Source organism: Cetorhinus maximus, chromosome 5 (assembly GCF_964194155.1).
Source record: "Cetorhinus maximus chromosome 5, sCetMax3.hap1.1, whole genome shotgun sequence".
Lineage (NCBI taxonomy): Eukaryota > Metazoa > Chordata > Chondrichthyes > Lamniformes > Cetorhinidae > Cetorhinus > Cetorhinus maximus.
In genome coordinates this window covers 13,117,030-13,131,349 of record NC_135883.1, presented here as the reverse complement: position 1 = coordinate 13,131,349, position 14,320 = coordinate 13,117,030, and the positions used below count along the sequence as shown (strand labels likewise).

Below are 14,320 nucleotides of genomic sequence, written 5' to 3'. Positions count from 1 at the left end.
TTCTGCACATTACAAACCACTGAGGGCATTGTTTTTATTCTTTCGTAGGCCAAGAAGAAAAAGCAGCGGTTAGATGAGAGATCAAAGGAGCCAAGTGTTTCAGGAAACAAAGAAAGAAATGAGGAAGAAGCTGGTGAGTTTGAAAACCACAAGTGAAAGTAATCCTGAAATTGTAAATCTTCAGTTAATGGAGTAACATCTTTGAAGTGGATTCATTTCCTTTTCAATCAACGAAATGTTTTGTGCTAAATTGTGAACAAAATACTCAAGGAAGAGACCAATAAACCCAGTTTAGGTTTGAGGAAGAGTACGTGATGATTTCTGTGGTACATGATGCCATCACCAACTCAAGCTATGTTGAGAGAGTTTAGAATTAGTTCAGACACTAAGAAGGAAAACAGACACTACAAAGGCAGTGGAAACAGGTAGCCTTTGTGTTCAATGGTCAGTGTAGCCCCAAGGACCTAGATGCAATGCTGCAGTTTCTTGTGTCTCACAATGACCAGGTTAATGAAATCATCTTGAAATGCCACATTCTTACAACAGAACTACTAGCCTTCCATGCTACTCAATACCACCTCTTCACTCACTTACCATACTGCTCAATACTACCCCTTCACTCACTTACCATACTGCTCAATACCACCCCTTCACTCACTTACCAACAATCTCCAGTAACAATAACTCAAACCTCACATTCAAAACTTTACATCATCCTTGCACACTTAGTACTGCTGCAAGCCACACATCCACACCTCTCAGCCTGCCTGCATTGCCAGCTATTGAACGATTACATGCACATTATCCAAACAGATTGCCTTAAACTCACTGACACACATCTCTCTTGGAGGGCAAGGTGGCAAACAGCTGCAGGCAGCAACAGATATCTGGGTTTGGGTCGGGGGGTGGTTAGGCATGGCTGCATATCCACTTCAACGGAGAGATTTTGCTCATCAATGTTGGAGTATTCATGACTGAGGCCATGGTCAGTGCCGGGACTGAAAGTATCAAAGATGATGGTATTATCTCATACCTAATGGTATCATATCTAATATGGCTCATATCTAATACTCCTTCTCACAACCCACTTTCCCTTCATCCCACAATCCATTCTGATATACAGGCTGCAAGTGATCTAATCGTGCATCTCTTGGTTTCTCCACCTTCCCTCACCCCAACCCTGCGATTGTGCCTTTCTCCTTTCAGTTACTCAGGAACTGCTAGCTGGCCAGGCAGTGGTGACGGAACAAGATGTGGAAGAGAGAAAACAGGAATGATGAAGAAACATCTTCATTCACTTTCACACTTGCAGCCACCAGCTCAGATACTGACTACACACACCTTAAAAGGTTAGCTTAGCATAGTGGGAACCTGCACATCGTGACACACAAGGCACAAGCGAGCTGTAGCCAGGGCATGGGGAAAGGACAGTGCAGATGCCAGTTTGCCATAGTACAAGGTCACATACCAGTTCTGCTCTACAGAATTCAGATGAGGACTTTGATGGGGTAGTCTACAGTAAAAGGCTGATGGGTTTGTACATAGAAATATGTGAAGCATTGGCAGGCCTGCTAGAAAGCCTGGTGTTACTATCAAGGTCATGGCCAAGTCTGGCACCATGCTTTGTGCTGAGTTTAGAGCCCATCCTTTCCAGCCTTGAATTAGTGGCCAATTTTATTTTCCCACTTAAAGACCCAACTGTGATGCAGCATCTGATGGCTGATGTTTCCATTGCAACATAAGCAGAAACCTTGTTGTCTGAGAGCTGCAGTGGAAGCTGACACTAAAGTCATGCGAATTCAGCTTGCTGACACAAACAGACAGAGGGCTGCTATCATGGCTGCAGATACCAGTGTTAAGGGGAGTTACACCATCTCAAGCAGCCCAGCAATTTGTCCTCCAACAGATGACTAGGATTGCTGAGGCACCTCCCCGCTGGGGGTTGGGGTGGGCGGGGAGGCAGGAGAGAGGTTGGGGGTGATGGCGGGGAATGGCAGTGGCACTGTGGAGCACAAACATATCTACCCTCAGGATGACAGCATTTGTCCTCCTGCCAGTGCCCTTGCTGCTGCCTGTTAGCCAGCCTATGTCGAGATGGTGCAGCCCAACACTGGACTTTCCAGAGCTGTGCGAGGTTGTCCTGCAGGACCATCAGCAGTCTCTTCAGTCAAAGTCAGCAGGTGTGTGCCGACTATGTTGCAAGCTCTAGGGTACCTCTCTACAAGAGCAATAGACCAAGCAAAGGCACACAGAAAACAGGCACTAAGGAATGCAAAAGAGTGATTGGTTGACTTTTGGATAGAATATTGAATGGTTTGATTGATAAAGTTGGTTTGCAATGTTTGTTTTCTGGTGGCTTTTACTTCAGCATTGTGGCCAAGAGGATTCGGTGATTGTCAGCCACAGACAGATGTGGGACTGTTGTCGAATGCAGAATTGTGATCATGCTCATTGGAAACATGAGCTAGAATTTTCTGGCCCAGCCATGGCGGGTTCCCTCACGATGGATGCAGCGTGCCATTCAAATGTCCATTGACTTCGATGGGACCGGAAGATCCCGCCGGGATTTTCTGGTGGGAGGGGCCAGAAAATTCCAGCCACGGTCAGATGAGACAAATTTAGACAGGCCAGTTGGAAATGAGATGTAATGGTTGCCTCTTTTCTCTCTTCCTTCTCCTGGTCCTCATTTCCTTGCCATATACATGGTGGCAAAGCCTGTGTCCTCAGGATGGCAAGTTTGTGCAGGATGCAGCAGACTACAATGAATTATGACACCCACTCTGAATACTGCAGGACTCCTGCAGAGGTGCAGGCAGTGGAAGCATCGCTTAAGCATCCCAATGGTCTGCTAAGTGACATTTCATGTGGTAGCACAGCTCTTGTGATGATTGCTGCCCACATGTGCATAGGTTACCTATCAAAGTCAGCAGCCAGGTTGTCAGCGGATAGCTCTATTCACCCAGTAGCCACCCTCTGGTTTCTCATGGTGGCTCAAATGCTCATGGTACGGCAGACTGGTGCAGAATAAAGGCATTTTGACTGCACCCAAGATACCAAGCATTTTACCTGCATGATGCCCCGAGTATAGTCGCACACCAGCTGGACGGTGAGGGAGGAGAATCCATTGTATTTGCAGTACATTTTTGAATTTACATGCATCTCCCTCAAAGTGACGTGTGCAGTTAATGGCACCAGCTGCTCACTCTGCCTGCTTCTCTCTGGAAAGAGCGAAGGCAATGCATTCCCTTTCTTTTGCATACAGAACACAAGTGACCTTCCTTGCACAGTATTGGAGAGTGAACTGAAAAATATTATAGATATATGAGAGATGTTGCCTGCTGCAGCTTGGAAGGAACCCGACATGAAGAAGTTGAGGGCCACAGTCACTCTTATAGCCATTGGATATGCTGTCCTCACCCTGCTCCATGGCAGGTCCACCAGTAGTAGATGGAAAATTTCATTGAACACCTCCATAGTTAAACGGAGACGGCGCATACAAGTTGGAGAAGTGCTCCCTGAAAACCCTGGGTGGATAAGGCTTCCTGCATAGAGCCTTTCTCCCCCTCCTTCCTCTTTGAGTAGCTTGTCCTCCTCTTTGTCATCTCTTCTCATTCTGCCTGTTATGCTGCTAGTCAAGGGGGAATAGAAACTACAGCACCCATGGCTCGGAGCAAGCGTTGTGAGCAGAAACCTTGAAGTGAGAACCAAGGTCTTCACCATGTGCCACAACACTCCCTGCGGACTTCAACTATAAGTAGCAGTGGAAATCGCCAAACATTTCTAACTTGGCTACAGCCGGTAGAAAACAATCAGCAAGTAACCTGAAAGTGGTTGATAGAAGATTGGCTGGCTAGCAGAAAGCAGAGAGTATGCATAAATGGGTCCTTTTCGGATTGGCAGGATTTGATGAGTGGAGTCCCACTCATCAACAATTTACACCAATGACTTAGATGAGGGGAACGAAGGCATGGTAGCTAAATTTGCAGATGACACAAAGATAGCTAGGAAAGTATGTTGTGAAGAAGACATGAGGAGGTTGCAGATGGATATAAATGGGTTGAGTGAGTGGGCAAAAATCTGGCAAATGGAGTTTAATGTGGGAAAATGTGAAGATCATTTGGCAGAACAAAAAAGCAGAGTATTAAATGAAGATCAGCTGCATAATTCTGAAGTGCAAAGGGATCCAGGTGTTCAAGCACATGAGTCACAAAAAGTTAGTATGACAGTAGAGCAAGTAATTAAGGCTAATGGAATGCTATCCTTTATTACGAGAGGGACTGAACATAAAAGTAAGGATGTTATGCTTCAGTTATACAGGGAATTGGTGAGACCGCACCTCGAATACTCTGCAGTTTTGGTCTCCTTATTTAAGGAATGATGTAAATGCATTGGAGGCAGTTCAGAGGAGGTTTACTAGATTGATATCTGGAATGAGTGGGTTGTCTTATGAGGAAAGGTTGGCCAGACTGGGCTTGTTTCCACTGGAGTTTAGAAGAGCGGGGGGTGATTTGATTGAAGTATACAAGATCCTGAACGGCCTTGAAAAGGTGGACGTCAAAAGGATGTTTCCTCTTGTGGGTGAGTCCAGATCTAGGGGGCACTGTTTTAATATTCGGGGTTGCTTTTTTAGGACAGAGATGAGGAAAAATTTTTTTGAGGGTTGTGCGACTTTGGAACTCTCTGCCTCAGAAGGTGGTGTAGGCAGAATCATTGAATATTTTTAAGGCAGAGGTAGATAGATTCTTGTTAGGCAAGGGAATTAAAGGTTATCGGTGTTAGATGGAAATGTGGAAATCAGCCATGATCTTATTGAACGGCGGAGCAGGCTCAAGGGGCCGAATGATCTACTCCTGCTCCTTGTTCCTATTTCTTATGTACCGACTCTGTTTCTACAGAGTCCTAATTCTCTGTAATCTAAAATATAGAAACTGAGAAAGCGAGAATGAGGGTAGAAAAGACCACAACAAACAAAGACATTAGTAAATTCTTGCTATAACAATTACAAAACTTAGTTTGATTGGATTTTCCGCCCTTTTGTCTCTGACAGTAATTAAAACAATGACTTAAATTGGCCATGTTCACTTAGATAGTATAATCTGCCTGTTAGCGACAGTAGCTGAAAATAGTGCCAAGTGTTAGGTGAAATTATCACCAGAAGTAACTGTTGCTTGGATCAGATACCTATTCTCTTGTTATTGGCAAACTTATATGCAACAAATTTGACCCATCCAAGTTGGTTTGCGTGCTTGTAATGGATGCTTTTTAAACAATCTTTTTTTTTTGCTTACATCACAATATTCACTGCACATCAATATTCACTGTGTGAATTATTGAGCTGCTCCAACATTATAAAGTGCTATATAAATGTAAGTTTTTATTTTCTAGGGGACTGGGTTATGAAAATCAGCAATCGGGAGAAACGTCAGTTGAGAAAGGAGCGCCAAAAGAAGAAGTGTGACACAACAGGTTTCTTTGATCCTAGTTTTCCACTTTATTCTGATGGAAGTAGGACTGCTTCAAGAACAGCCAAGGACAACAGAGGTTCAGATGATCAAGAAGGTATCGCAAAATATTACCACTGACCTTTTTGTTGGATATGTAGGTTGAAGTTTAAAGACATGTACAAAAAAACAATTGGAGCGTATCTTCAAAGAGGATGCCAATAGATTTTATTTGTCCCAGTTATTTTCTAGTTATGGCAGTAAGGTGTTTACTTAGGTGCTGATTAACATCTCAACCCAACTTACATTTAAACAACCACAGAAGCATTATGCTATTAGTGCTTGTGAAGGAGCATAATGTCCCTAACATTTTGAAAATTCTCCAAATTTTTCTTCAAACCCGTTCAATTTTTATTTATTCTGCAAAGTTGGCTAACACACAGACAGTGATGTTTTAAAATTTGTTAGACATTTACCTAATAACAAATTGTTTACAGAAAGCTTGCTTTTTTAAGTCACATGATTGCCAATCTAACTATTGAGTACATGGGGTTGAATTTCTGTGGGAATCTCCCAGTCATCCTTCTGCAAAATGCCGGTTATGCTGCATCTCGATCTATTTTGTTCACTGGGCACTGTGTAAGAGCCTTCTAGGTTGCTTTCACTTGCTTTCCCTTCTGTGAAAGACTATTAACTTCCATTTGATGTCTCTCTTCTACCTGTAATGACATACTTAAGATCAGGAACATTAACCAAGGAATTATAGGGTTCCCAAAACATTGCAGTTCAATGCTGTCAAGCTGCACAATGCTGTCAAGCTGATTGCCGAAAAGAGCCTCCAGATTTTTGAAGCTTCCTATTTTAACGTAAAATGGGAGAATGTGCCTTTGGTGGTGTAGACATGTTATAGGTGATTGAGGTAGCTGGCATTGCAGTACAATGTATGAGCTCACACTCATGGTTTGAATGTTAGGTACCATCCACTGGGAGATTTTCCTCCTCATGGGCTGGGGTGCAGTATTAGAAAGTAAATGAAAAACAAAAAATAGTAATGGAAATTTAACCTATTCACCAGTGTACTAACATTTGGCAGTTTGAAACTGAGCCAGATATTTTCTTTGACATTGCTGCCTTAATGCTGAAACAGCACATCTTGGCCTTTCTTTCTCCCAAAACTTTCAATAATACACAAAATTTACAAGGTGCATTTGTTTGAGCTTCAGTTTATTTTCAGCTAAAGAGCAGAAAGACCAAAGGTATTGTCTTTGCTTCACCTCAAATTCTGTACCTTTTAAGAACAGAAGAACATGTGAATGCTCCATCGTTGAGTATTTTCAAGACTGGGATGGATAGATTCTTCATCACTAAGGGAACTGAATGATATGGGAAGTAAATGGGAAAGTGGAGTTGAGGATTAAGGTCAACCATGATCGTATTGAATGGTGGAGCAGGTTTGAGGGACCATATGGCCTATTCCTGCTCCAATACTTTATGTTCTTTACCCTAGCCAGTTATTCTACCCCCCGTCACCCTAAAGTCACCATCTCAGGCTGAACCTATTTGATCCCAAGCTGAACTTCCAATCCCATGTCCAATTTATCACAAAGATTGTCTACTTCAGCTTCTAACATAATGACCTCCACCCTGAGATCAGTCCTACTTGCTCACTGCTAATGTCCTTGCTGATCTACTTTGGCTACTCCACCCCTCCGTGCCTTAATTTGTAAACTTGTGTGTATGTTTTAAAATCCCTTCAAGGTGTTGGGCTGCTCCTTAACTGTGTAATTTCCTCCAGCACTACAATCTCGCCCACCACTGAGCTCTACGTCCCTGGATTCCATGCTGTTGTGTTACCCCCCTCTTTACCCCACTCTGTGGCCATTCAGCTGTCCCTATTGCATACTCTGAAGTTTGCCACTATCCCCTTCTGCCTCTCCACCTCCTTATGCCCCTTTAAGACCCTCCTTAAAACTCACCTTCTTAACTATCCCTATAATACATACTTGCTTGTCTCAGCATCTGTCCATTATGACTCTGTGAAACACTCTGGGATGTTCTTCTGCAGCGAAGGTATTATATAAATGCAAGTCTGGTAAATGGAGGACACTGATTTTGCAATATGATATGTTTCTGATGGCAAAGCAGGCATGCTAGGTGAACTAGAGTTCAGCCCTGTAGCTTCATAAACATCTGTTTGCCTGAAATAGCCTTGTAGGACACAGATACTATAATTACTACAGCGCTAACCAGAAGCAAAGTAGAACATTCTTTATTAATAACCAAAATATAATTTTTTGTTACCAAAGTATAACTTCTCAGCAAACAAGTGAATAGAATTGTACTGAATACTCTTTTGGAATGAGAGTCACTGGTTAGAAAGTAATAGGTTGGAATTTGATGGGGCGGGCATACATTTTAGTGTGAGATTCAATTAAGTTACTAAACTGTTAGAAATATTAAAAATGTTCAGAATGTTTTTTGGCTTAAAAGCAAGGCCATTCCTGAGAAATAATTGCTTTGGATATTTTGCACATTTATTCGGTTATTTCGGAGCCTGTCATGTTAGACTAGACTCAGAGGTGAAATCCTATAACTGAGGCTGAGTTGGCTGATGATATTGTAATAAATAGCTACGGTTGTCATGTCCTGTATTCTGATCTGGATTGCAACTGATTGAAATAGAATCCTCTAATACATGCAGTGTTTGCACTGTTCCACGAACAGTTACATCTAGAGGTCAACAGTTTGATGTAATTGATAGCAAAGGAAAGTACCAGAGCTGGGAGTGAGCATGTTTTCTTCGAGTATTGGAATAGTATGAAATAGCCACAAAAGAATCTATTAATAGATAGCACAAAGTTAAGCATTACTGTCAGGGTAAATACTAATATTTGAAATTGGATAGTGGGAATCTTAAATAAAGGAAATATAGGAGAGGCACAGCAGGTCAGTCAGTATCTGAAAGAAAAAGACAAGCTAACCATTCAGCTGAGATTCTTTTATCAACGATGAATACTAATTAGTTCAGATTGAATGGGTGGACCTTGCAATGCAGAATTCCACACACAATATTAGTCTGCCTCCCTCTTTCGTATGTTGCTGATCTGCAGAATTTTCTATTGTAAGCACTCACAGATAATACCAGCACCAACTCGAACACTACTGACAGGGTGAATACTTAGGGAAAAGTATTGACCTCTCCTTAATGATTAGTTCCAGAATCAAACTCATCCCTGCTGGAGCTTTTTCTAGGTAGCCCTAGAGTTATATATTTCACTTCAGCATTTTCAGTGAGGTGCATTGTATAGGGTATAAGGATGACCATGGAGATTACAGTATCAGTTGGGAAGCATTGACTTTTATGTGATCTAGTTTATTAAGAATAATTAAACTAAACTGAAACAAGTTTCAAAACATGTAGTCGGCTTGTGATCCATCTTAATACATGGAAATGCTAATGAAGTCACTGCTGACCAGTGGCATTCTCTATGTGCGTCTGTCTGTGCTGTCAGTGGAGCATGTCCATCACTGACAGACTTTTTATCAAGATGTATGACTGCAAGTCTTTACAGAAAAGCCCTTCAGCACATGAAGACTATAAAATAAAAGGGTTGATTTTGACAACAACAGTGCTGGATTGAAATAAGATTTGTTACATATAGGTCCTCATCCTGGTGCTAAGGGCTGGATTTTGGCTGAGGAGTGTGGGAATGGAAGCAGAAGCATGGGAATGGAGGCAGGACACCAGGGAAGCAGGCCACATTCTGGTCTAATTTGGCAACTATTGCTGTGGCTGCCATTTGTGCATACTTTAATAAAATGAAAACATTTCAATCTTCAAACTGGCCAGAGCAGATGGGGAGCTGAAACCCAGGGCAGGGTAGGGGAACATTCATGTTGTTAAAATTTTATTGCTGTGTATTAGATTTTCTTCAAAACTTCCACTTTTTTCACACAAATTAAATTTTATTCATGCTGCTAACCCTGTTCCTGACAGGCTGGAGCTATTCCGCTTTACACAGCTCCCAGTGGCCATCCGCTTAAGGAACTACTTAATTATCTGAATATGCCCAATTAATGATGCAGATCACTTGACTTTCCCGCCCTTCTCCCCCATTTGCCTCCCACCCTCATGAAAGTCAGCAGGGTCAGGAGCAGAGGCGGGAATCGGCATGCATGGCATCAGCTCCTTGTTCCATTGCCTGCTTCCATTCCGACATGATCCCAGCATCAAAAATCCACCCTTAGTTATTCTCCTTTTCACTGGTCTGTGGTGCCACTTCATAGTTTTAATACTGTGTGAAACAACACAAAATAAAACCACAAGACTGCTATGATAGCAAAATGTATTGTAAGTTTGTGTGCCATTTTATCAATAACATTGGTGAGGATTGTCACATGAAGCACATAGTAAATTAAAGAGCATTAGTGGCATTATACTCTGGCTACACCACCCTGTTGTAGTTATATTTGTGCAGATTTTAAACCCTTTCTGTGTTGTAAATAGAATTGTTTATTTGTGATTCTTAAAGTGGTGGCCAATGCTGAGTCATGCTGTATTTATATACAGTGGTATTACCCAACTGCTGGCATTAACAGTTAACTTTATCATTGCTCATACTTGTATTGGTAAGCTGTGCAATCTATGGTAAAATCTGCAGTATAAAAGTAAAATTTCCTTGCACTTGAGGTCCCTCTCCAATAAGGCATTATTCACTATCTGATAGGGTGAACAGCAGATCTTTGAAATTTCCACTATGTTGCTGGGTGAGAAATTGATACCGCTTGTGCCTGTTCTTTGAGTGCTACAAGTACCCTTAGAGCTTCAAAATGGCATTCCCAATGCGTGCACGCACACTTGAGGCAAATCGTACCGGATGCCACATAGGTGAGGGCGTAATGCATGTGCAGTGATCGTCTGCCAGTAGTATGCAGAGCAGGCAGATCACCATGTCAATGATTTATGACCAGCAATGCCATTTTGGAGCTCAGCACTCCAGCTAATGCTCTTAACCTCTCACAGCTGAACACACACACATTCAGCAGCGGGAGGGCCTTTGCCTTTCATGCCCCACCCCCGCTTCTGCACCCCCCCCCCAAACAACGTTACCCACAGGTTAGTTGCTGTTTGATTTAATTTGGTCATTGCTTTGATTCATGGTGCTTTCTATAGTTGTTTCCAAGTTGCAAAAGGCTGCAGTGTGCATGTTGAAGGAAGTTAACCTCAAGGCTTCTGCACAAACCAGTTTCTCCCAGACACCGGTGTACCAGTTATGCATTCTGCAAAACTGAGCTAGAGTTTTGTTAGCCAGAGATATGAAGGGATATGGAGCAAAGGTGTGTGCAAGGAGTTACTTTGCAGATCAGTTATGATCTCATTGCATGGCAGTACAGGCTTGAGGGGCTAAATGGCCTATTCCTGTCTATATGTTCCTAACATCGTCTTCCGGTTCTTGGTCCACAGCCTTGCAGGTTTTGGCATTTCAAGTGCATTTCCAAATACTTTCTAAATGTTTTGAGGGTTTTTGCCTCTACCACTCTTTCAGGCAGTGAGTTCTAGACCCTTACCAGCCCCTAGGTGAAAACAAATTCCCCCCCAACTCCCTACTAATCCTTCTACCAATTACTTTAAGTGTACACCCCATGGTCATTGACCTCTCTGCTAAGGGAAATAGGTCCTTTCTATCCACTCTCTCCAATCGTAATTTTATATACCTCAATTAAATCTCCCCTTAGCTTCCTCGGTTCCAGAGAAAACCATGTCAGTCTATCGAATCTTTCCTCATTGCTAAATTACTCCTGGCAATATCCTTGTAAATTTCTTGTACACTTGCTAGTGTGATCACATCTTTCCTATAATGCAGTGACCATAACTGTACACAGTACCTAGCTGTGGCCAACATAGCATTTTATACAATTCTAACATAACCTCCCTGCACTTATATTCCTTGCCTCAGCTGATAATGGAAAGTATCCATATGCTTCCTTATCTACCTATTCTGCTACTTCAGCGACATGTAGACATGCACTCCAAGGTCCCTTTATTTCACTACACTTTTCTAACATTTATTGTGTATACCCTTGCATGGTTTGCTCTCCCCAAATGGTGATGAAATTTTAGGCATCTGGCTATGTCCCGGCTGGAACTGAAGACATTTGCAACATCTCATAGGTTGCTATCCACTGTTATGTAAGGAAGGTTATTGAGGCGTTCTACTCAGTGACAGCTAAGTACATTCCATGCTTCTCTCTGGTAAGAGAGAATGAAGAGGGAGCATAATGCTTTGCTAAAATTGCAGGCTTTCCCATGGTGCGGAATGCTGTTGGCTACATGCATATCGCTTTGCAAATGGCACATGTCAACTCTGCCCTATATCAGAACCAAAAGGGATTCCACTCCCTCCTCCATGTTCAGCTGGTGTGTGCCCATACACAGAGAACCATGCACATCAATGCCTATTATCCTGGCAGCAGTCATGATGCCTTCATTCCGCAGCAGTCCAATGGGTCAGCAGCATCATGATAAACCAAAGGGTGACTACTGGGTGGTAAGAGTTACCTGCTGACGACATGACTGATGACTCTGATGTGCAAGCTCCACAAACACATACATGTGAGTAGCATGCATGAAGTGAAAGTTGTCACATGAAATGTCGCAGAGCAGATTATTGGCCTGCTGCTACCTTGTCTGCTCTAGAGGAAGCTTGCAGTACTCGATAAAGCAGTTGCCCAGATTGTGATGATCTACTGCATGCTGCACAAGCTTGCCATTGAGGGCACAGCCCTTGCCACCAGCTATACAATGGCCAGCTAAGGAGCAGTTGGAAGAGAAAGGGAGGAAGCAATCTAGACAGCTCATTTCTGACCATGCTGTCTATGAAGAACTCATCCGAATGCGATACCAGTAACCACAACCCCAATTCCCCATTCACCAACTATTCCACACCTCCCCTCTGTCGCTGACCATCATAACATCCGCTTGGTTACAATGTAAAAATAAAACCACTGCAAAATAAACATTCCAAATCAAATTTAGAAATAAAAACATGCCACATTGCATACAAAAGTCATTAGTGTACATTGCCTAAGCGCCTCTCTTCCAAGTGCTTTTACCTGCCCTAGTGCCCCTATGTAGACAATGGGCATTGAATTTCAGTGTGAGTCTGAAGGTGGCCTTGTAGGATGACCGTCAGCAGCTCTGGACCAAGAACGCCTCCTCAGAGAACTGCACCACCTCAGCATTGGCAACAGTGGTCTGGAAGAACAGGCAACAGAAAGGGTACTGGTGGAATGGTGGGGCAGGAGGATGAATGTTACCTTGCTGAGAGAGGAGAGCAGATTTCAACTCCATGGAACTTCCCCGGGGAACTGGTTCAGCAATCCGAGTAATCTGTTGGAGGGCAGATTGCTGGACAGGTGTGACATCCTGCAGGCCATTTTACACACTGTAATCCACAGCTATGATGGCATCAGTCTACCTTCATAGAAAGCTGACTATTTATGACCTCAGTCTGTTCTTCCATTGCAGCATTCAGATGTTGGGTCATTGCTGCCTGTGCTGCAATGGAACCTGTGACATGGAGACACAAAATAGGAGCAGGAGGATTAAACACTTATGTTTGGGTCTGTAAGCATGCAAATGGAGTTGGCCAGCACTTCTGAGCTGGAAAGGATGGGCTCCAAGCTCTGTCCAAATTCTTGTGTCAAGTTGGTTGCTGGACTCGATGACCACAGGTTTTCTGGCAGGTTTCCCAATGCACCAAGCATTTCATTGTGCATATTCAACAGCCTTCTTCCTCTGACAAGCTGGTACCTCAGCTCTGCTTATGCCCTGCTACAGGCCACTCATGCCAGATATCTTACCACATGCAGATCCTGCCTCAATGCATTCCTCAATTACACGCAGTGTCAAAATTTGAAGTGGCAGCTGAAAGCATGAAATTGAGCGATGCTGTAGCTTCTTCATCACTGCCTTCTTGCTGTTCCTTTGCTATCTGGGCAGGTGGCAGTTCTTGGGTATCTGAAAGGAGAAGGTACAAGGGAAATGTTGTAATGTGGGGAGGGGTTGAAAGCCAAGAGGTTGCACATCATCTGCAACTTGTAAATCAGAAGTGAATGTAGGATGAGGGACAGTGGGATGAGAGAAGGAGAATTAGATCTGACAGTACCATCATCTTCCATGCTTTCAGCCCCACAGTCCTTCTAGAGACAAAGTCCCATCTTCACATTGAGGATACCTTCCATTGTGCTGTGTGGCATGATAACCATGCTAAGTAGCATAGATTTCGAACAGATCGAGCAACTCGAGGCTGGGCATCCATGAGGCGCTGTGGGCCATCAGCAGCAGCAGAATTGTACTCAACCACAATCTCTAACCTCAAAGCCTGGCATATCCCCCACAGAAAGCGCAGCTGGGAAAAGCCACTTTGAATTCTACCGCCCAGTTTATTGTGTTAACTGGCTGGAATCTATTTAAAATTTTTTTGTTGTTGTTTACTGTTGTCTTAATGGGGGTATAACTGGAAGGTAGATTAATTAGGCGTTTTTAAGGAGTTATTATAGTAGTAATTTGTAGACCTATATTATGACATAGCAGTTGGTAAAGGCTGTTATTTAAAATCCCAGAGGGAAACTTTAAACAACTGTCATAACCTATATTTCCAATTGGTATGTTTTGAGTTGCAGCTCTAAATTCAGGAATAAGACCACCAGTTCTTGAGAAATTTTTATATCAATCTAAATGAAACATTTATTACGTTAAACAACAAATTAAACACATACACATGGCTACAAATTACTACTCTTATAACTTTTTAACAAATTCCCAAATTAATCTCCACTAAGGCAACCATAACCAATAGACTTTAACCAGACACCAG

General features: G+C 42.8%; 1 protein-coding gene across 1 annotated transcript in view; it reads left to right on the top strand.

Moving 5' to 3' along the window:
- The window catches only part of LOC144680499 (protein LYRIC-like), a 109,321-nt gene that overhangs the window by 37,564 nt on the left and 57,437 nt on the right, over positions 1-14,320 (top strand). The window contains exons 3-4 of the mRNA XM_078541540.1: positions 49-133; positions 5,386-5,559. Coding sequence (XP_078397666.1) covers positions 49-133; positions 5,386-5,559 — 259 coding nt within the window. The remainder of the gene's footprint in view (positions 1-48; positions 134-5,385; positions 5,560-14,320) is intronic.